The following is a 22,905-nucleotide window of genomic DNA, read 5'->3' on the forward strand; positions in this document are numbered from 1 at the left end:
GATCAGGATTTCAATCATGCTTGGTCCAGAGGAAAACAGAAGAACACAGTGCATGTGATGCTAACAGCAACAACCTAGTATTTCAAACCCAAGATTTGTCTCTAACATTCTTAAATTTCTTTCTCTTCAGTCCCATGTTGCTGTTGAATGACTGACTTTTCTGGTATGAACTCCCTTTCGGTTTTATTTTAACATGGATTTGAGTTCTTATAATAGCTTGGCAGTGTTCCATTTCAATGCATGATATACTGTATTTATGGGTTAGAGGCCTAGGTATTGTCATCTATGTAACAAGTGACTAGATGGTATTTGAATAGTTTGGACTTTGCCGCTATCTAGTGGTAGTACAAAGAATTGCAACATCACTGCATAACACTTAGATAATTTCTTTATTCATGAAGTTGTACACAAACAGTGTGGAGTAAACTTATTGATATTCATTTTCACCATACCATAATATTCAAAATATTAAATTACATACATACAGTTGTGATGCTTTGTACCTACTATCAAGCATCTAATCTTCCTGGCCAAAGGCACGCACCTACACACAGAGAAGGAAGTCACCTTTATTAGTGACAACTTTATGCAAGATCAGGAAAAAAAAAAAAAAAAAAACACACAATAAAAACAGCAACTCTAACTTTATGGCTTATGAATATATTCACGATGGAATTACTCTGAAACCACACAGGTCAAAGGTCAATGTTAACATATATCAGATATCAGGATCAGTGAATTTATCGTGATAAAAACTGAATCAGCCCACGTCTTTGTCAGAAATATTCAACAACCAAATTTAGGGGTTTGTTATGAAATGAAAGTCTCAAATATCAAAACTGCTATTGTCCTCAGAAGTCCAGAGCTGGTCAGGGTGACCATGTTTAGCTTCTACAGTACAGGAGTGGCATCTGTTGTCACACTTTGTACCTGTTAGCCTCCTTTTTTTAACCCACATTTACACTGTAGGTGCTGGGAGGGTTTCATCCATAACAGTCAGTGTCAAAGTATATGTGATCTTATGTCACAATATTAATGTATGTTTTGATGTAGTACGTTTTCTGGAAAATATAGATACAGTATATAACCAACTGTATTTTCAGGCATATTTCAGCTGTTAATTCAGTTGGCATCATTATCACGTGATAGTTATTCTTCTCTCCTTCCCAGCAGCGTCCCAAATCAGCTTAAAACTCAGCCTACTGCAAAACAGATCATACATTAGTTTATTACCTCTGCCGGGGAGGTTATGTTTTCACATGTGTCTGTTTATTTGTCAATAGGATAACACAAAAAGTACTGAACCGATTGGCACCAAACTTGGTGTAGGGCTTGGACGTGGGTCAGGGAAGAAGCCAGTAAATTGGGACAGATCTGGATCATTTACTCTGAATCTGAATTTTTTTCTCTGAAGTCTGGTCTGTGTTGTCTGACACTGGCCTTGCCAGAGGTCTGCCCTCTCTTAGTGCCCTTCTAGTTACAGCAGGGTTGTCAGTTTTAACCACTCTGCCTGATGCTGCATTTTGAAAATACATTTTAAAACTATTTCAAACCTGTTTAAACAAAATTGTCTCTTTTGTGTTGTCTTTCACAAACTTCTAGTGGCAGACTAAACAGATCGGACCCCGGGACAAAAACCAAATTTCTTCTCCTCTATGGATATGTCTAACTTTGGCCAAAATTTTATAGATTTTTTCATGTATTTTCCAAATAAACCATCACCTGACATTGATCACTTCTAAAAGATGAAGGATGCAGTCTGTCAAAGTGTCGAGTCTACTATGATCATATATATCCTTTTCATCATCAGATGAACTCACAGAACAAAAATCCAACATCACAAGTTCGACGTTGACTGAAGGGAATTTAGCGCTGACGCCCTCAGAGCTGTGGAATGAGGAATGTTTGCAACACTTGAAGCCTGCTGCATGATTTATGATTTGTTGATAAATTGAGATCTGCACGTTAGAGCTGTTTTCTAAAATACTACTCAAGTTCTATTGGGGAGGTTCTGAATTCTCTGTGAAGTTTACATGGGTCTGGAAAACCCAGATGAAAGTAAGCAGGTTGCTATTTTGCCTTGTTTACCACATCTGGACCTTCAGTACAGATGTTACTTTTGTGTTACAGCTACTGACTTTAAACAATGGTTTAATGACACATCTAATTTATAAACAACTTTTGGTTGGTTCAACAGCAATAACAACAAAAGCATTTTCTCCCACTACATTTAATACAAATGAACAGAATCACAAACTCAAAAATCACCATACAGTTGAACTGAAACCTTTCTCACACAGAATCCAAAAATATAAATTTCATAAAGATAAGATTTATTACAGGATTTTTGTAGTGCATTATATTAATGAAGGTGTAAACAATAAACAGACCAAGATGAAATAAACAAAAAAAAAGTGTTTTTGTCAGAACAAAATGTGTCACATAAAAATTAGTTCGTTTTTTCCTGAGAATATATACAACATGATATGTGCATAAATAACTTGATGATACTTGAAGATGATAAGTTAAATTACAGAAAATTAAGTTTGGAATTTCAAAGTGGCTTCAGTAGAGCTGTTAAGGGGGAATAGCTGCAAATGCTGCTCTCTGTCACCGTTTTTAAAGTGCACTTTTACAATGCCAAGTCATGTGCATTCAGGACAGTTAGTTGTTTTTTTTACCCTGAGGAAGAGCAGGAAATCTGATCCAAAAGTAAAAATGAAGTCCACTGTTCCCTAGCACAGATGCTACATGCTCCTGTCCAGAATCTGTTGATCCACCATCACACCAAGAATCCTCTGTCTGGTATGAGGGCCTCTGTCAGTCTGTCTCGCATGACCTCCTTCCCCGAATACAAGGGCAGCTCCAGAATGGAGTGACATGTCAGAGACTCTGGGAGGTGCTGATCGTAGGAGCCGCTCTGGATTTGCTTCACTCGAACCTTCATGTGGATCTGATCCATGCCAAGAACAGGAACCCTCCTAAAACCAGTCAGGAAGACTGAAGAACAGACGTGAGGGGAAAAATAGGAATTTTCAAGTTACTTTTTGTATGTTAACATCTTTGTGCATCAGCATCATCTGCTATGCATCTCTGCTTTACTTATTCACATGGATGGGTCAAAGATAACTAATAGTAATCATAATAAATAATATCACCATTTTCTTTTGACTTGGTCACGTCATTCAAATAACGACTCCAATTTTTCAAGAACAGGTAACTAATAATGTTAATAATGGGGGCATTCAATTCTGCTGTTGTTGAATTTTTTTGGTATGGGAGAAAGTGAGGATGGGGTGGTTGTTGTAAAGTGGGCAACTGCCCCTGGCTAGTATGGGATGACATATTGAAACACAATGTATATAAAAAAGGGAGGAACAGTGGTTAATGGGGCCCAGCAGCTTAGTTTTTGCCTGCATCCTCCAACCAGGTTAATGCAGCCATGAGAGATTGAAGTGGCGGATGAGTATATGTGACTTTCATGATGGAAATTGCATCCTGTCTCAAACCCACAACTAATGTTTCCTAATTATACCATACCACCAAGTGATGTAGCTGCCCATCATTAACCATGCTGTCGTTGCCATCCACAGACAGTGTAGGAATAATTTCAAAAAGTCTGAAAGCAATTCCCTTATTCTGATTATAATGAAATAGCATGTGTGGAAACATGCTGTCTGACATGATCTGACAGAGACTGAGCCACTTTTTGTTTTGTATTTGGTGACTATATATATTATATATACAGTATGAGATTACTGTCAAACTATGATTTGGCACAGTCAGCAAAACTCTAGTAATTTAAGAGATAGTGTGTGACGATAGTTACACTGAAGAGTCAGTGGACCGGTTGATAACAATCAACTGCTAACCGTCTGTTTTGTTAAGTTTTATAATGCATCCCAACATATCAATATTAGAATCTATTTTTCAAAGACCTAGAGGTTTCAACATGGAAAAACTAGTGAGTACTTACAAAGGAAATCTTTCTTGAGTTCTTCACTTAGTTCATCAAAAACCTCCCAAAACATCAGTATGGTGGGGTGGCCGTCGTAGAACTGCCACTCATACGCTGTGTTCTAAAACAGGTACGAACAATTGTTAGATTCTTTGATAAAGTCCAATCAAACACATGAAGATGTGGGAAATCAGCTGCAAAGAAAACTGGAACAAAAGGAGCCTTTTTGGTGACTGTACCTGTTTGAGCTTTGCCCAGTCATAGACATCTTTGCCTACCAGGACTCCCCGCAGCTCCTCTGGCCCAAACAGCTTCACCAAATCCTCGTCACACACCAGGAAGAAGCCTCGCTTGAACTCTTCAAACACACTCTCCACTGATGTGCTGAAGGCATGAGTCACGTAGGCATCCACAAACTCCTTCCTGTTTAGCAGATAAAAGTTTTAATCCACCAAAACGTTTCTCTGAGTCAGAGCTTTTTAGTATAGATCTAAAATTAACAGGTTGAAACCACAGCCTCTAAATCCTGTCATTTTAACAATACGCCATGTCCAACATTGAAAGCTAACATAAAACAACCAACAAACAAAACAATGAAAACAAAATGATACACATCTTGTGTAACCTATAAAGGTAACATAAAAAAACAAACAATAACATATACTTTATATACTATTACAATTGACTTTGGCATTTTTGCTTTAATTTAATTTATATATGGCCTCCATAGTTTATTATCTATTATCCCTCCAAGAAATTAAATTTTAGACATTCTTTCATTTTCAATATCATTTATCATGAGTTTGTTTTTGAGTTGGTTAACTAATTAACAAATACTACAACTTTATTTTTATTCAAATTGAGTGTTTTTTTTAACCAACTCTTTAGCATTTCTAATAATATAATTTTTTTATCATTTTGGAAATCTCACATTATTTCTATGCAAAATAAACAATAATCAGCCCAACACCGAGCCCTGGGGAACCCCACAAGTAACCTTTATGACAATGTCATAACAAGTAACACACTAATCGCAGAATTACTTTAATACATTTTATACAAGTATAAAGCAACTCCTCCACCCTTCTCTTGAGGCCTATTAATAAGAAATCTCATATCCCTCTATTTTGACCATAGCAGCTTGCTCAGTCTCAGAGATCGCTTTTACTGTACATGTCTGAAGCAATGTTGGATCTTTGAAAAGTTTGTATCAAGGCTCCAACTATTGAAATTTATTATCAATATTGATCCATTCAGATACAAATATAGTCTTACTTATTTTGACTTGTCACTAGCTTTCCAGGATTTTGGGGATCAAGGTCAACGTCCATCCCATCCCAGTTGATCTGTAAATCAGTTATGAAAGAGAACAGGTTAGTGGTGTCATTGTAATATTATAAGAACAGTTAATGAGGTAGATTACTGGGCATCTCTTAGAGTAAAACACTAACCAAAAAAGGTTGGTCTTCTAGGTCACCTTCATAGTCCAATGTGTACTGTAGACACCTTAAAAAAACACAAGTTATATAATAAAGAGTTATATTAACATATGTTTATATACTTACTTATGTACAGTATTTACAATGTATTGTGATTTTCCAGGCATCACAATGTAAATACCAATTTGTGTGATTTAAATTTACAATTTCTTACTTTCCAACACTTGGGCTGAACTCCATCATATCCTCCAATGTTGGCTGAATACCAAGCAGCTTCTTGAAGAGAGCCAATGGGAAGGGCAAGTGTATGATACTCTGGTTGTACAAGGCCAATCCACACAGAACCCCAAACAGGAAGAAGTTTGTCTTGTCCTTCTCTGTTGTCTGCATTGATTAAAAATTGTTCAAATAAAAAAGTAATAAAAACTGCATGTTGTTGCATTGCTGCTTATCATCAAGAGAAGAAATCCATTTTATATAACCAATCCCGAGTTCCTAGTTCAATGTTAATTTTCCTGTATGAGGATCAAAAGACTTACTTTGGATGGGAACCATGCCAGCGTTTGGGTGTCATTGAACATGAACATCCCAGATTTAGGTGACACCATGTCATGAAACAAGTGGTGAAAGAAGTCTCTTTTGTAGACATCTGTGAGCTTTGGGTTATCATCCAAATAGACCTGAGAGACAAAAAGTTATAATTCTTCCTTTAAGATAGACGCTTAGATAAAAGTAACTACAAAATAATTTGGTCATGCTTTTACCATTAGGTCAAAACTAAATACTTACCACAAGTGGCTTCTTGAAGGCACTGTGATGAGCAGCAGCCAACTGTTCGAAGGTGCCTTCCAACAGAGATGCTCGTGTCAGCTTTAGTTCGAAGTAAGACGGGAAACCCCATCCAAAAGGGCCAGGTAAGAGTACCTGGTGTTGTCTCTACAATACAATACAAAATGCCATTTTCAAAATGCTGCCAAATTGTAATAAACTTCCCATTCCACATTCTTATTTAATCCTTTGTTTAAACAGATATATTAATTAGTGCAGCTCTAACATTAGATAGTTAACGCATATACTGTAAGTTGTCAGGTCAGGACAGGCATTTTCTCACATTAAACAAATGGTACAACGCGATTAAAGTTGATTAATTGTAGAGTTACCTGTGTGAATCCAGCGCTGATGTCAAAAGCCATTTGCTTTGATTTCAGATCCATCACAAATGGGTAATTACATAGGATAAGTGGCTGATAATTCCCATCCTGCAAAAAGGGGACATCAGTGCTCAGTGTTTACTAAAATTTGCTAATGTTTTATTATTTATATTTATTATATGTATTATTAAATTTAATAATGTTTTTTTGGTGTGTGTGTTTTTTTTACATAAATGAACACCGTATGGAGGCTATATGAAGTGAGAGAGAGGAGGGAATGATTTGACTGCCATCCTGAGACATGTTGAACCTAGTGGTTTATTATAATTTTTACCTTGTTTTGTGACTTCAAATGCCAAAGCTGCATATCCTCCACGAGAACGTCCATGGTAATTTCCAAACAATATGTTTTTTTTGGGATTCTTCGATGTCTTGCAATCCTGTTGTTGGCCTTTAAAACAGGAATATTAAGAAAGGTTGAAAAAAAACAAAGAAGGGTGTGTAGGAATTACATTTGGTATGGTTTGTAATTTAAAGGAGACAAAAGACACTAACATTGTACATGTGTTGGAGGACTAGTAGCAGATTTTTGACTCCAGAGTTGCGAGGAACAGGCCTAATGGACAGGATGACCGAGAGGGCCTGCTTCCACACCTTAATATGTTTAACCATGGTGGAGGCCGACAGTGAGGACCACCAGTCCTCTGAAGAAGACAATGTGCAGATTAATATCAGTGAGTAATAAATTAATCATATTATTAGATCTGAATTAATTGAAATTTTAAAAGATTCACAAGATTAATTTCTAAAATATGCTTTTAAATTTTACTTCTTGTTATCCATTTATTAACACCTCTGCCTATCATGTTCATTTTACAATTTACATTTGTCTCCTACTTTAATCATTACAATTTCTGTTTCATTATCACTTTAATTAGAGACCTCAGTGTTTAATTTATGGGTCAGCAATGTGCCACTTAAAAATTTCAGTTTTAATCCACAGAGCAGCAGCAGGAGCTCTAATTCTCCAGCCACCTGTTCCCTCACACAACAGAGGGTGGCAGCACCATACAAATAAAGGCTGACTAATACAACAACAGGAAGGGGCCTTACTACATGTTATAGGAAAAAGTAACATTTAAAGCCTTTTTTTTTTTTTTTTTTTTTTTTTACAAATGCTACAATTCTATTAAAAATTCATGTATTAATTATAATAATAATCATGAGGTGATAATTTTACCTCATAATAATAAAAACAAAAATTATTGATTATTTTGAATTCACAAATACACAATGAATTCATAGTTGCTTTTGTAAAATTATCTTCTTATCAACTGATTATAATCTGAAAAAGTCAACAGCTGTTTGATTGGCACATTCTGGACTCCATACAAGGACACAGCTTCCTACAATTAATGTAAAGCATTTTATCAAAATTACAAACAGCCCTGCAACAGCAAAGCATCCTCTCCTCCTCAATCAGACTCCACACTATATTATAGTCATTTGGCTTACACCGTTGAACACATGCTGTACTGAAGGTTGGTGATCAAACCATTACATGATTCTACGATTAATGATAAATTAAGCTTCTCAAATATGAAATATTTCAAACAGTTATATTTCACGATACCTATGTCCTGGAGGCTTCCAGCAGACAGTCTTAGTAAGGCAGCAGCGACAGCCTCAGCAAGTTTTGTGCAAAGGGGCTGTTTGTGTTTCTGGATCACACACAGGAGCTCATTCAGAAGCAGGAAGATCCTCAGCCCTTCCACTCCCACTGGTTTCACATCAAGAGAGGGAAGCATCTGTAGGACAGCAGCTTCAACCTGTTGAGAAAATATAATATACAGGCTTAGTAGAGTATTAATAAGAGGCTTTGAAATGAAAACTCCCACTCTTTCTTGTTAATTACCGATAAGATAACTAACATACAATCACATTTCAGTTTCATACCTTTGCCAGAACAACATCCTTCTTCACCAGCTTCTTAAAATCAAGTTGTGCAAGTGACAAGTTCAAGCCAGAGTACTTTGGTGAGGTCTGGAAGTGTTTGTCTTTGCTAAGAAGAAAAAGCAAATTCAAACGTATTGCAATTAACCTGAAACAAGATGATTATGAACAAAAATACTGTATTTACCTTCGATCCAGGAAGCTTTGATTCAAACAGGATGCGGAGGAAAACATCCTGTGGATTTCCCTGTGAAGGTATGGTTAGTCAATAACACTGACGGTATTAATAGCTTTGGAGCTAAATAACAGTAATAAAACACTGTAAAAATTAAATACATAATGAGAAAGATAACTGGTACTCCATTATACCCACTGTTTTGTCTTTTTCCATGATTTTGAATCAGATTCAGATGTCCATCTGTCAATCATACCATCAAGAGAGTGCTGAGTTAGATTGTTCATAGCGTCTGTGTTTAACCCATGGTGAATGTCCTGAGAAAGAAACAAGAGAGAGTTCATGTTTGGTTTAGAAAAATGACTTAACATGTATAAATAACTGGGGTAAATGTATTATTAAACCTCCCACAATTGAGCGGTGTACTGTGTGTGTTTGTGTTCACACCTCATCAGACATGCACATTGCAAAGGAACAGTTTCCTCCTGCGTATATGTTTCTAATTTTGGGACCGTCACTGGTGTCTGGAATAATAATAGAATACAACTGAGAATAACATACAACGCTCTATAAATAAATATAACTTGACAGGACTCATCATTCAATTCAGTGATTTAGGAATGCATTTACCCTGTGGCAGATGAACAGGTAGTGGGACAGATGGATGACTCTTCTCTCCACGTCCCAGCTGCCCCTGTTCCCCACTCCCAAAGGAGAAGACCCCCCTGGAGTCTGTCAACACTAATGTGTGATGCCTGATTGAAAAAAAAATGCACAGACCAGCCAGTAAGTATTTGAACTGTTACACATTCAAGACTTTATTTCAACAGATTATAGTTGGTGAAATAACTTCTCCAATGGTGGCCAAAACAAGGAAGATGGAATGCAATAACCTGAGAATGAGTCAGAAGCTGAAACTTGTAATCAGATGCAGGAATGACAGAAGTTCTTTCATAATGTTAAGGTTTATATTTCAATATGCAATAACACACTCATGCGGCTACATTTTATCAGTGTTTTGTCTGTGTCAGTATGATGTGTTTGAATAATCCTGAGATTATTTAACAGTAAAAACAGTCACAGTTGAAAGAAAAGAAATTCAAATCATGCTGGAACTACACCAGTAATGGGGTGAACTGGCTCAGTTTAATTGTTTATTAGAAGTTTAGAACTGTACTGTACCGTCCACATGCAATCTTGACGACCTTTGCCCCCCAGAGCTCTGCAACAAGCCGAGGACGTAGTTCATCACAGAACGAGTTGTGGCCAAGCTGCCCATATTGACCAGAGCCAAATGTAAACACTCCACCATCCTGAGGAAACAACCACACAACTGTAGTTCAAGTATCATTTGTTGTTATAGTTACATTTACATCTCATTTGCATTTATCTGTGGCATCAGAAGTCAGTATGTGATTATAAATGTGTCTGCACCAGTGGACAGTAAATACTATTGATATGCTCATGAGCGATGCCTGATCATTTCAGTATAAGTCGTTATATAAGTTGGAAGTGTTTACTTGTGTACTTCTTCTTTTCCAGCCATAAAATGTGGTCGTTTACAACATGGGAGTGTTAGAAAGATTTCTCTGACTAACCTTTGTCAGAATGGCAGTGTGGTCTGTTCCACAGGAAATGTGAATAGTTTTCTTCATATTCAGGTAATGAACAGGAGTTGGTGTGGGTCTGTCTGTTGAAAAGATATTACAAGTCAGATTTACATGTTAAGTAACAGTATATACAGTATACATACATACATATATATTTATGCATAATGACTGTTTTTTTTTTTTTACCTTTTGTGTCTCCCAGCCCGAGCTGTCCCCGGTCATTTCTGCCCCAGCCGATCACACCTCCAGAGACAGAGAGGGCGAAGCTCTGCTCTCCCCCTGCAGCGATCTGAACCACGGGGATCGCTGACAGGGATCGGAGGTGTTGGGGTGAGTTGGCGCCTGGCTTCCTCTTTTCCAGACCCAGCTGGCCCCTGGAATCCTGACCCCATGAGTACACCTGACCATCTGTGGGGAAACCACCATCACTTTTCTCACATCCTGACATGTTACATGTTTACCAGTTATAAAGCACTGTAATCACTCTTTTTAAGCACAGTATAAATAGACTTTATTATCATTAATTATCATGATCACTTGGCCATCATCTAACAGTTGGACTTTGAGTCAGCTTTTACAATCCTGTCTCAAAGCTGGATGAGGTGTTTTTCCAATATTGTATTTTTTTTTTTTTTTTTACAAACTTAACAATTAATATTTGGGTTTACAGAATTCAGTTGAGGGACACAAATGTCAATGTTGTGATTAGCTGAATGTTGGAGGGGAGAGAGCTGCAGGTCTTCACTACAGTGGTATGTGGATACAAAATTAATTAATTAATTAAACTAATATTTGCTGTCTGGTGCAGGTGCAGTTTCCTAAGGGAAGTTTTTGCCAATGACTATGTATTATAGATGGACATATTGGACTATTTAAGCATTGCCTGTGATTGTGTCTAGACCCCAGTAGAAGTAGCTACAACAGTGGTAGGAGCAAGAACAATCTTGCTTTCCCCTTGTACATAAGCAGCAGTGTTACTGTACCTTTGGTCAGGGCCACTGAATGCTGGCCCCCACAAGCAACCTGAGAAACTTTAATGTTGCACAGAGCTGCTGGAGTGCTGAAACGATAGAAACCAACACCGCTTAAACACATGTTCTGTAATAATCGGAGTTTTTACAATGGATTCAACTGAAGACTTAACAAAAGAACAAAGCAAAAATCACATTATCCGAAATACCCCAGTTTGCACTTAGTAACAAAATGTAAAACTTTATTCGTCCTTACCGTGGAGTGAAAGGGGTGTGTGTTGCGTCCACACAGAAAACTCTGCCTCTGTCAGACAGCAGTGTGACCACATCATCACCACAACTCACAGCCTGAATCTTCTCTTTACACTCCACAAACTCTGCAAACACACAAACCGCAGAGACACAGCAGGTGATGAAGCAGAAAAAAGAAATTATTTCCTTTCACCGAACCTGCGGCGGCGTAATACGGTAAGCCCTGAAGGTGCGCTTGTGCGTAGGGACACGGTAGTTAAGCGGTTGAAAAAAAAAGTACCAAAGGAAAGTGCTGTTTTGACGGCAGGATAAAGAGCTGAACATATTCTTAATGAAGCTCACATTTAAACGGATATTGGATTATTTCTATGGGCGTCTTAAACACTTTTTTTTTCTGCTGGGCCCGGGTACAACAGTTATCCAAATCATCTGCAGGTAACACACTGACAACGCGTGAGTACCTCACACAACCCCACGTCAAATAACCTGAAATATCCCTTTAAATTCCTGTTTTCCTTAGAGATACAGACTGAAACTCACCGTGTTTTCCTCTTCCACGGGTGCGAATGATGTGCGCTTTTCCGTCAGTTTTGACGAAAGCCAGCAGACTGTGACCCGCAGACAAGTCCCCGATGCGGTAGCTGAGGTCCAACAGGTGAACCCCGTCCTCTGTCGCGATGTTTGAGCCACGTCTCAGCCGAAAGCCCGGAGGACAGCCCTCTCCCCATGAGAACATTTTGGTGAAGTGCCTCTGCAGAACCGACACCTGGTTTATGTGACTGAGCTTTATCAGCGGTGGCCAAACTTTATGGGCTCATTGTGCTGACACTGCTGTGAGCTGTGGAAAACAAAACCTAGAAACAGGGAGGAAACGAAAATAACACGCCCAGTGAGTCAATTTATGAACTTTGAGGTGAAAAGGAAAACGAAAGTGAAACTGGAGCTGGTGGCACTTGTTATTGGATAGTGTTGATGAGCTAAATATAGTAAAATACGGACTCCTCCGGTAATTGGAAACCGAAAGATACGGGAGAGAAATATCACGGGTTAGACTATTCACACACTTTTCACTGTGAAACTTGTCTCCTACAAAAAACTCCCACTTTTAGGAACCATCCGGTGCTGTAAAATAGTGGGTGGACACTAATGAGTGCAGAGCTGGCACTAATTAGCTGGAGGTAATCCTTATAAGATATAGGCCTATGTAGGCTACTTTGTATATCTCCAAAAACATAAAGGATAATGTTATTGCAGTATACAGTATATTAACCAATAAGTACTCTGCAGTCATAGGTTGGACCACACCTATCTTTGTTCTTGGTCTTCATTTTGGTCTGAACTGCGCACCTGTAAGACAAATGTAAGACTTTGTGACTGTATCTTTCACTGTTGTGATGCCATCGTGGTGTTAAAATGTGTCCACAGACAGACAGATAATATAAACACATACCAAAGTACTCACAACCACCTCTGTGGTAGCTCTGGAAAATAACTGGAAAATGGTTTGCCAGTGCTGTGTTTAGCTCTATCTCAAGGTATATCTGGGTTGAGACTTTTTGAAATTATTCCACAACTGAAATGCACTGAAGAATGTATTTTTATTGCTCCAAAATGAAAATATTTACATATACCATTGTTTTCTTACATTATAGTTTAAGCATGGACACTCTGTACAAATGCAGAGGTTTATGGTTTTCTGTATGCAATTAGTGGCCCCAAAAAAAAGAAAAAAAAAATCAAACACCGTTAACACATAAGAAATAATCAAATAACTTAATTAAGATTTCCCTACAACATATGTACACAACTTAAGAGTATTTTCACTTTAGGGCTTTTTTTTTGTACACCCATCACACATCATGATAAAGAACTTTTGCTATAACACTGGTTGACCAGGTTTGGTCAGCTATTTACAAAATGCTATCTTTATGTAAAGACTGAGTTCGCTGCAGACACAGGGAGTAGTTTAGGCACAGTCCCTCCATCACTTGTGGATTCTTCTGTTGTTGCTCAGGGCCTCTGCCAGCCTGGTTTGCATAATCTCCTTGGTTGAGTATAAAGGCAGCTCCAGGCAAGAGAAGCACGTGTGTGTCTCAGGGTAGTACTGGTCAGCAGCGAGGTCCTCGACTTGTTTCACCCTGATTGTCATCTTGATGTTTTGCAGGCCGAGAATAGGCACTCTTTCAAAACCCGTCACAAACCCTAGTGAAGGGAAAAGTGGCAATCAGCTGGAGCCTTTTTTTTTTTTAAATCATTTTTATGACATCCTTTGTATATATCTTTGCACTGCCCAACCCCGGGGCTCAGTTCAGACAGTATCATTGCTCATGCTAATTAAAACAGTTCTTTAATTGATTTAAAGCAACCTTGCTGGTAAAACAGTATCTAAACTACATCTGACTTGCCAGTTACAAAGTGAACACAACAGTAAATGTAAAAACCTTCATGAACCATCTACACTGAAATGCTGTATCTCTGGGTGATAAAACATTATTGATAATTGACTTGAATAGATTCCAATGATTAGTTACTTTCCCCTGATTCAGTGCATATAGCAGCAAGTCTAGTCTAGTACATTTGGAATATAATTTAAATTTATGTCAAAATTGAAATAGTAGGACATTCTTATATGTTAAAGAAAGGTAAAGTACTTACAAAGGAAAGTTTTTTTCTGATCCTCAGTTAGTTCATCAAAAACCTCCCAAAACATCTGTATGTTGGGGTGGCCAACATGGTACACTCCCTCATAACCTGTGTTCTGAATACAGTAAAACAGCAAGTTAAAACAGCACCTGTTATTTGTAGTATTCAAATCAAGAACATGAGGATATAAAAAATTGGTTACAGTTGCAGAGAAAATGAGACATTGCAGAGCTCTTATATTAGACTGTACCTTTTTCAGTCTTTCCCAGTCTTGGAAGTCTTTGCCCACCAGCAATTCATGCAGCTCCTTTGGCCGGAACAACTTCACTAAGTCCCGGTCACAGACTTGGAAGAAGCCTTGCTTGAACTCCCGAAACAAACTATCCATTGATGTGTTGAAGGCATGATTTACAAAGGAATCCACAAACTCCTTCCTGTTATAAAAAGTTTTAATTCATCAACTGGATGCACACCCTTGTCAAATCATTAATGGCTCTGTTCCACTTAATTTCATGCAAGAGTGGTTGAAATCCTACCTCAGACACTTTTCTGTTGTGACTTTGAAGCTTCATTTACTGGTCTACAAAACTTACTTGTGGTGTACCTCAAGGATCAATTCTGGGCCCCCATATTTTTTATTGTTTTACAAGCTTCCCCTTGGTCACATGTTTAGTAGGCTATATATATATATATATATATATATATATATATATATGTGTGTATACACACACACACACACACACACATACACACACACACACACATACATACATACATACACATACACCTTTTCATTTCTTGCAGATGATATACAATTATATCTCCAGGAGTAACTCTCACAATGTTGTTTTCAACAGAAGGCTGCTGTTTTTTAGCAAAAAGCTCAGATAAACCAATTGTATGGCAGACAGACAAAACTTGTTACTATGACTGCATAGTTTTTTCAATAGCACTCTATAGCAGTATCCCTTTACTTTCGTGGGTGTCAGATAACCACAGAAACTTAATATGTGACATAATGTATTAACATTACATTTACTCATTTGGTACATGCTTTTATCCAAACTGCGTCACAAATGAGTGTCAACACTAAAGCTTCATATTTACAATGTATGTGTAATTATAGTGTATTGAGTCCTCATATATTAATGCTGTTTTTCACATTTTCTTAAAACTATAGTCAAATAACACAACAAACAACAAGCGTGATAAATTCTTTCATGGCCCTTACTTATTTTGATTTGTCACTGGCTTTTCAGGATTTTCAGGATCAAGGTCAACTTTTGTCCCATCCCAGACGATCTTTAAAGAAAAAAGATAGTAATGTCACTGCTGTGGGAAATAATAATAGACTGTCAGTTGGATATCAGAAAGAGGATACATGAGTTGAAGTTATAGACCGCTTACTAAAAAATCCATAATCATGTTGTCTATGTCATCATCTGTGTGGTCTTCCAGGATGTACTGCAGACTCCTTTAAACACAATAAAATGAATATTTAAACTAACACTATTTACATTATGCTCTGCAAAAGTAGAATCACAACCTACAAATTTGTGTGATTTAAATTTACATTAATTTCCACTTACTCTCCAACAACTGGACTGAACTCCATCATATCCTCCAGTGAAGGCTTTACACCAAGCAGCTTCTTGAACAGAACCAGTGGGAAGGGCAAGTGTATGATGCACTGGTTGTACAAAGCCAATCCACACAGAACCCCAAACAGGAAGTACCTCTGGTGATCCTGTGTTGCCTGGTATTGATGGTAGAGATAATTCAGTCAAATTGCTTGAATATAGAATTGATATGTTACTGTATATTTTTTGTAAGGTAGGATCTTTAAGTCTGAAATAAATATTTGTTCATTCAAAAGTCTTACTTTGGAGGGAAACCATGCCAGTGTTTTGGAGTCGTTGAACATGAACATCTCAGATTCACCTGACACCATCTCGTGAAAGACTTCATGAAAAAAGTCTTTTTTATAGATGTTATCAATCGTAGGGTTTTCATCAAAAAAGACCTAGAAGACAAAAAGAAACAAACTAAGTTCTCCAGGTAAGACTGACTACAAGAGTGTAGTGGGTGGTGGTAGCGGACAGCTTCCAGGTGTGTTCAACTGTGTGAATGTGATCAGGCCTTTCCTGTAAAAGGCAGGTTGCCTCTCAATGAAACCACCCATGATATGTAAAGACTAAATAAACAATAATGCAAGCATTTTAGTGTGACTTTGGTCATGCTATGGTCATCAGATCAAAACTACATGTTTACCACAAGTGGCCTCTTGTACTCCTTGTGATGAGCAGCAGCCAGTTTTTCAAAGGCGCCCTCCAAAATCGATGCTCGACTCAGTTCCAGTACCAAAAGCACATCTTGTGGACACGGGAGAAACAACCCGAATTCCATAAACAAATCCGAGAGGACGCTCTGTACTGCTTCAAACTGGAACAAGATAAAGATTTCATTTAGCTTTTTGTGTTGTGTATTTGTCAGCTAAATTCAATGTTTGTATCACACAGAGAACATTTGTATTTTTTCATACTGCAATGATATACATTGTATTGTGTATCAAGGCTAGCTCTGAGGCACAGCTCAAGGCTTCACTTACCACAGTGTACTCAGTATTCATGTCAAACACCGCTTTCTTTGATTGCAGATCCAGCACAATTGGAAAGTTACAAAGGATAAGTGACTCAGCATGTGCTCTCTAAAAGGAAAAAAGCACACAGGTCCTTTATAAGTGTATATGACAACCAGTTTTTTACATGAATAGTATCTGGAAAGCGACAGAAACAAAGAGAAACAGGGAAGTGGATTCAAACCCATGATGTACAGGCACATGGCAATAAAGCTCACAAAATAATGAACAATCTGTTGTTTTTACCCAGTGTCTCGACCGTGATCGCCAAAGCTGCAGGTCCTCAACAAGAAAGTTTATGTCAATCAACAAACAAAAATCGCTTTCCGGCATCCTTCGAGATTCTGGAGTCCTGCTGTTGACCTTTAAAACAAGTATTTTTTTTATTAGGTGAAAAGTTCCACAAAGGAAAAAAAACGTTATTTTGTAGTACGCTTGAGTAGGATTACAGGTATAGGATTCTGCTGTGTGACAGAAATTACAAGTAATAACTGATACTAACATTGTACATGTACTGGAGGACTAGTAGCAGATTTCTGACTCCAGAGTTGCGAGGAACAGGCCTTAAGGACAGGATGACTGAGAGGGCCTGCTTCCACACCTTCAAATGTTTAACCATGGTGGAGGCTGACAGTGAGGACCACCAGTCCCCTGGAGAAGACAACATGGAGAATTAAAAACATTAATCTCAGTGACCATATCACAACTGAGCAGACATCAAAAATATACTGTCCCTTAAAACTATTAAAGTTATAATCCTTAAGATTTGAGTCCTGGTTGATTTGGTGACGCCTGTGGTTACCAGGTTCTAATTTTGCTGTGGAGTTGAAGGTGTGCAGCGTGCAGCTCTTAATCTGTCAGCTGACTGTGGCTGCTCCTTCCTCCATAACTCCCTGCAATATTTAAAACTGATCTGCTGTCAGTGATTGAGGTCAGTGCTAACCACAGTGACAAATGCATTGCATTAAATGTGACAACTTCACAATAAAAGCCTAGTCATATTTGCCTATTGAATGCTTTTAATGTGAAGCATCAATCTTAGGGATTCTAACTTTAATATACTGCATCTTAAAAAAAATTGATTAAAATAAAAATATTAAGCTGAAGTACCTATGACCTGAAGGCTGTCAGCAGACAAGCTCAGTACTGCAGCGGCGACTGCCTCAGCAAGCTTTGTGCTCTGTTGCTGTTTGCGTTTCTGCATCACATACAGAAGCTCATTGAGAAGTAGGAAGATCCTCAGCCCCTCAACTGCCATCGGTTTCTTATTAAAGGATTGAAGCAAGTGCAGAATAGCAGCCTCTACCTGTTAGTTCGGGAAAGATTGCAAAAGGTCAGTCACTGACAACTGGTTGGTGGTTAGAGGGAAAATACTGGGATTGGTTGGTCATCTTTAAAAGCCTCTGACAAGTCAGCAGGCTTATTATGAGCACATTTTGAGAGTAATTACACAGCTAGTCACAATGAGCCAATCAGTAGCACAGATATTCAGAATTTTTCCAAGACAAATGCACATTGCATACTGTACAACTCAGTTACATACCTCTGCCAAAACATCATCCTTCTTGACCAGTTTCTTGAAAGCACGTCGTGCATGTGGCAAGTTCAAGCCAGGGTACTTTGTTGACGTCTGGAAATGTTTGTCTTTGCTAAGAAGAGAAAGAAAAAACACTAAGTCCATGCATCCATGCTTACAGAAAACAACAGTTCTTTCAGCCATGTGCTAACATCAGCATGGTACAATGTGCACAGTGATATGTGACAGGCTGATGTTCAGCAAGTATAGCATGTTTCATCTTATTAGTTTGATGTGTTTGCATGCTAACATTTGCTAATTTGGACTAAACACAAGATGCTGATGGTCAGTTTTGTAGGTATTTTCTCAAGCCCAAGTCAAGTCAAGAAGTCTGGGGATCACCCGTGTTATTAGAAGTTATCATGAGAGAAGCATGAATTTCTGTACCAAAGTTCATCACAATCCATCCAACAGTTGTTGAGATATTTCAACAACCAATCTGGACCAATGTGGTAGACGAAACACAAAATACCCATGTCGACCGATATTGGCCATCCCTAGAGGAACATATCTAGCAAGCAAAAAGTAAATTTTACAATTCACTAAATAAGAGGAAGTGATGATCGTGCACAGAAGTGCTGTGTTTACCTTTGCTCGAGGAAGCTTTTATTCACACAGGATGCAGAGGAAAAAGTCCTGTGGATTTCCCTGTGAAGAGTTTAGATTTTTAATCCATTGCACTGAGAAAACAGGGTTAAAAGTTTTGGGTCCAAATTAATAATTACAGTCACAAAAAACTGCTGGTGTGTTACACTTACTGTTTTATCTTTTTCCATGTCTTTGAATCACATTTAGAGGTCCATTTTTCAATCATGTCATCAAGACAATGTGTAACATGACTGATGCTGTCAGTGTTTGACTCCTCGCGAGCTTCCTGCAAGAAAAACTAATTGAGTTGATATTCACAGTATTATCCTTCAGTCGTAGTGTGCCCTGTATGCATTAGTGTTGGTACCTCATCAGATGTGCATGTTGCAAATGAACAGTTTTCTCCTGCGAAGATGTTTCTTGTTTTTGGACCATCGCCGCTCTCTGAAAGTATAAGTAATGAGTAAAAACGTCAACTCTTTCATGCATCAGTTAATTGCATCCTCATTAGTTTATTTCATTTATACCAGAAGTGTAGTCACCTTGTGGCAGTTGAACAGGTAGTGGCACAGACGGATGACTCTCGTCTCCATGTCCCAGCTGCCCTTGCTCTCTACACCCAAAGGAGTAGACCTTCTTGGAGTCTGTCAACACTAATGTGTGATTTCTGAGTAGATAATGCATTACAAACAGTACATCAGAGACACAGATAAACATAGATCCACTGTTTTTCTTTTTATCATTTTCATTACAGCAGGTTCCTACAATATCTGATCAAGTGAAATACTTTTCAAGACCTAATTCAGGTCATTTGTGGGTGTCACTGTAAGTTTACTGTTTAGAACTTCAAGATAATGAGCCACACAGGCTCACAGTCATTGCAATAAAAACAAGATGGGTATTACAGTACCGTCCACATGCAATCTTGGTGACCTTTGCCCCCAAGAGTTCTGCAACAAGACGAGGACGGAGTTCATCCCTGAAGGAATTGTGCCCAAGCTGCCCGTATTGACCAGAGCCAAATGTAAACACTGCACCATCCTGAGAAGGAAACAGTTTGTTCCACAGGAAATAGAGGTTTAACTGTACCTATTAATTGATTACACTGACATCAAGAGTTTTTGAGAACATTTTCTAAGCTGATTTAACTAAACTTCAAAAATTATGTATTTAACATATTCACTGCATAAATTTGGAGACTTTGGTTCGCTAGAATATTTAGGACCTATTCTATCGCTCCAGTGTCAATTTGGTGAGTAAATCTGAATCATTTCTTCATGAAGTCTGCAGTCCAGGAGATTGTATTTTGGTACCAACATTTTTTAGACTGACCTTTGTCAAAATGGCAGTGTGATCCTTTCCACAGGAAATGTGAATAGTTTTCTTCCTGTTCAGGCATTGAACAGGAGTTGGTGTATGTCTGTCTATAGAAAGGAAATGAACACTCATGTTTGCATGCCATGGAAACAGTATGTATTATAGATACGTTTAAAATGCTAATGATACCGTGTTGTGGTCGCCTGTAAAATTCACCTTTAAACAGTGTGTAACAAGGGACAACTCATTACACAACATTGTAGTTTTACCTTGACATTCCTGTAAATACATACAATTAAAGTGAAACAAAGATGAATGTAAAAAGTTGCTGCAGAGCACCTGTTGTGTCTCCCAGCCCAAGCTGCCCACAGTCGTTTCTGCCCCAGCCGATCACACCTCCAGAGACAGAGAGGGCGAAGCTCTGCTCTCCCCCTGCAGCGATCTGAACCACGGGGATCTCTGACAGAGATCGGAGGTGTTGGGGTGAGTTGGCGCTGGGCTTCCTCTTTCCCAGACCCAGCTGGCCCCTGGAATCCTGACCCCATGAGTACACCTGACCATCTGTGGGGAAATCAGCACAACTCTGTGAGCTCCAGTGCACTCTACAATAGTGTACTCTGTTTTCTCAGACACTTTCCGGACACATCTCAACACTGTCCAAGGACTTTTTCATCTGATACTGTAGTTGTATGTTTTCTTCAACCTACAATTAAGAAAAGGTTAACCCATATCATCTGCACTGGTGACATCCTAAGAATTTTACTCAGTAAAGTTGGAAGTTGGAGAGCCTGGTCCTGACTACAGCACTGGTAGAATAAAAAATACAGAAGACTAATATTTGCTGTCAGATATGTGCTTTGTTTCCTGAAGGAGAGGGGTCATAGTTTTGATTCTAGTGTGTTGCTCATGATTGAATGAGCCTAAGTAGCTACTCATGTTGTAGTAATGAGGATCCGAGTCAATTCTTAAAGGGTTGGTTCACCCATATTACATGCAATAAAGACCCTTTTTTTTTTTAATAAAATAAATAAAATTACATGCCAAAAAAAAAAATCAACAACATCTCTCTCATTCTACCCCTGGACAATCCACAAACATTTCTGTAATTGTTTAATACTGTGAGCAGAACAAATGAAGGTTTAATTGTCTTTTTTGCAGCGGAGGCAGAAATCTCATACAGAAATATCTTTGTCACATAAAAAAAACCAAACCTCTGTAGAGATGATTGAGAAAAGATCTTTTTCTTAATGTAATTTGGATGGACTGATATTTACAGCTTGTACATTAGCAGCAGTTTACTGTACATGTTACTGCACCTTTGGTCAGGGCAACTGAATGCTGGCTCCCACAAGCAACCTGAGAAACTGGTATGTTACACAAAGCTTCCAGTGGCCTGAGATAAGAGGAGACAGAAGAGAGCTGAATTAAATGAAATGAAGATTTTATATGCTGTAAGACAAATAATAACAACAACAACAATAATAATTCTGATAATAATAATAATAACAACAATAACAGTAATAATAATTATAACATTATTATATAAACATATCTGACATTTTGTACCATTAAAAACATTTAGTTGCAAATTTAGGAGAGCATAAACTCTGTCCTTACCGTGGAGTGAAAGGGGTGTGAGTTGTGTCCACACAGAAAACTCTGCCTCCGTCAGACAGCAGTGTGACCACATCATCACCACAACTCACAGCCTGAATCTTCTCTTTACACTCCACAAACTCTGCAAACACACAAACCACACCAGGCAGGTGTCAGTGTGCGCCGCCGGTTGTCTGCCATCATTACTGCAAAAAGGAAAACAACTGAATTCTCGTTGGCAGAGCTTTGTTGTTTTCCACGCATAAATACAAACAGAAACCGAGCAGGAGACTGATGCTCACTCTGCTTTCCTCTGAGTCTTCTCCCATCCACGCTCTCATTTGTGCGAATGATGAAGGAATTTCCATTAGTTTTCACAAAAGCCAGCACATTGCGACCTGCTGACAGGTCCCTGATGTGCAGGTTTAGAAAGGGAACCCCACCCTCCGGCGTGCAGTCGATGCCTGAGCCGTCCTTCACCCAGAAGCCCCGCCGACAGTCCTCTCCCCACGTAAACATTTCGCTTGTGCGCCTCCTCAGGCCCGACAGCTGCTTTTTATAGCGCAGCCGCTGGAGGGAAACGAAACTTACACTGAGCGACAGAAAACACAACCTAACAGAGGGAGGATGAACCGAAACTTCATGGAAGCGAAACTGCTTGACAGTGGTTTTCATACATACAGCAAATGATTCCAATATAGACAGTGTGGTTTTTTTTAAAGGTGATTTTGCGGTGTTGTATATTTTAACATTGCGAGCCTTACACTTCATTACTCATGTTTACAGTACACTAAAAAAAAACAAATAAATAAATAAATAAAACAACCTTAACCTTACTTTGTATTGCATTGTTGGAGGCCAGATTTAGCAGCTACAGTAATTGGAAAGTCTTAGTTTTAACAGGGAATGTGAGTTTACTGGTCAAACTTAGCGGCTAATGTAAGAGGAATTTTTTTATTTCGTTTTTTTTTTTTTTTGTTTTTTTTCATAAGAACATTGATGACAAACACTCCTTATGAACTAATAGTTTGACTGGTT

At 38.4% G+C, this 22,905-nt stretch overlaps 2 protein-coding genes across 3 annotated transcripts; both read right to left on the reverse strand.

Moving 5' to 3' along the window:
* Nucleotides 1-2,214: 2,214 nt before the first annotated feature.
* LOC139637395 (probable E3 ubiquitin-protein ligase HERC3) lies at nucleotides 2,215-12,392 on the reverse strand. 2 transcript variants are annotated; one of them, XM_071506073.1, is made up of 23 exons: nucleotides 12,050-12,392; nucleotides 11,514-11,634; nucleotides 11,270-11,346; nucleotides 10,473-10,694; nucleotides 10,275-10,366; nucleotides 9,859-9,989; nucleotides 9,307-9,431; nucleotides 9,124-9,200; nucleotides 8,875-8,993; nucleotides 8,689-8,748; nucleotides 8,505-8,610; nucleotides 8,182-8,377; nucleotides 7,104-7,252; nucleotides 6,883-6,999; nucleotides 6,558-6,656; nucleotides 6,187-6,333; nucleotides 5,937-6,077; nucleotides 5,612-5,781; nucleotides 5,410-5,464; nucleotides 5,234-5,304; nucleotides 4,198-4,381; nucleotides 3,977-4,079; nucleotides 2,215-3,000 (listed from the first exon to the last, which is right to left on the reverse strand). In XM_071506073.1, exons 1-23 carry the CDS (start codon nucleotides 12,243-12,245, stop codon nucleotides 2,783-2,785), a joined length of 2,976 nt encoding a protein of 991 aa, XP_071362174.1. In that variant the 5' UTR covers nucleotides 12,246-12,392; the 3' UTR covers nucleotides 2,215-2,782. The 2 variants fall into 2 exon arrangements, with proteins under 2 accessions (XP_071362174.1, XP_071362182.1); XM_071506081.1 differs by having other exon boundaries at nucleotides 2,635-3,000; nucleotides 6,187-6,321.
* Nucleotides 12,393-13,088: 696 nt separating this feature from the next.
* LOC139637387 (probable E3 ubiquitin-protein ligase HERC3) lies at nucleotides 13,089-22,402 on the reverse strand. Its single transcript, XM_071506062.1, has 23 exons — nucleotides 22,170-22,402; nucleotides 21,889-22,009; nucleotides 21,588-21,664; nucleotides 20,611-20,832; nucleotides 20,287-20,378; nucleotides 19,865-19,995; nucleotides 19,497-19,621; nucleotides 19,322-19,398; nucleotides 19,125-19,240; nucleotides 18,955-19,014; nucleotides 18,334-18,439; nucleotides 17,901-18,096; nucleotides 17,293-17,441; nucleotides 17,037-17,153; nucleotides 16,761-16,859; nucleotides 16,424-16,594; nucleotides 16,035-16,175; nucleotides 15,742-15,908; nucleotides 15,560-15,626; nucleotides 15,384-15,454; nucleotides 14,403-14,586; nucleotides 14,165-14,267; nucleotides 13,089-13,711 (listed from the first exon to the last, which is right to left on the reverse strand). The coding sequence occupies exons 1-23, from the start codon at nucleotides 22,384-22,386 to the stop codon at nucleotides 13,494-13,496; spliced, it is 3,027 nt and encodes a 1,008-aa protein (XP_071362163.1). The 5' UTR covers nucleotides 22,387-22,402; the 3' UTR covers nucleotides 13,089-13,493.
* Between the last annotated feature and the right edge of the window lie 503 nt (nucleotides 22,403-22,905).

Source organism: Trachinotus anak, unplaced genomic scaffold, assembly GCF_046630095.1.
Source record: "Trachinotus anak isolate AG129_WGS33_773 ecotype Australia unplaced genomic scaffold, CSIRO_AGI_Tana_v1 ptg000002l, whole genome shotgun sequence".
NCBI lineage: Eukaryota > Metazoa > Chordata > Actinopteri > Carangiformes > Carangidae > Trachinotus > Trachinotus anak.

What these genes read in the sequence shown, in the direction of transcription:
- LOC139637395 (XM_071506073.1), bottom strand. Translation starts at nt 12,245, where the DNA reads ATGTTCTCATGGGGAGAGGGCTGTCCTCCGGGCTTTCGGCTGAGACGT. An exon ending in TAGAAGACCAACCTTTTTTG is followed by an intron (nt 5,305 to 5,409) that starts GTTAGTGTTTTA and finishes ACTGATTTACAG; the next exon opens with ATCAACTGGGATGGGATGGA. An exon ending in ACTGGGCAAAGCTCAAACAG is followed by an intron (nt 4,080 to 4,197) that starts GTACAGTCACCA and finishes TACCTGTTTTAG; the next exon opens with AACACAGCGTATGAGTGGCA.
- LOC139637387 (XM_071506062.1), bottom strand. Translation starts at nt 22,386, where the DNA reads ATGTTTACGTGGGGAGAGGACTGTCGGCGGGGCTTCTGGGTGAAGGAC. An exon ending in TTCAGTTGCCCTGACCAAAG is followed by an intron (nt 20,833 to 21,587) that starts GTGCAGTAACAT and finishes ATTTCCCCACAG; the next exon opens with ATGGTCAGGTGTACTCATGG. An exon ending in TGGGCTGGGAGACACAACAG is followed by an intron (nt 20,379 to 20,610) that starts GTGCTCTGCAGC and finishes TCCTTTCTATAG; the next exon opens with ACAGACATACACCAACTCCT.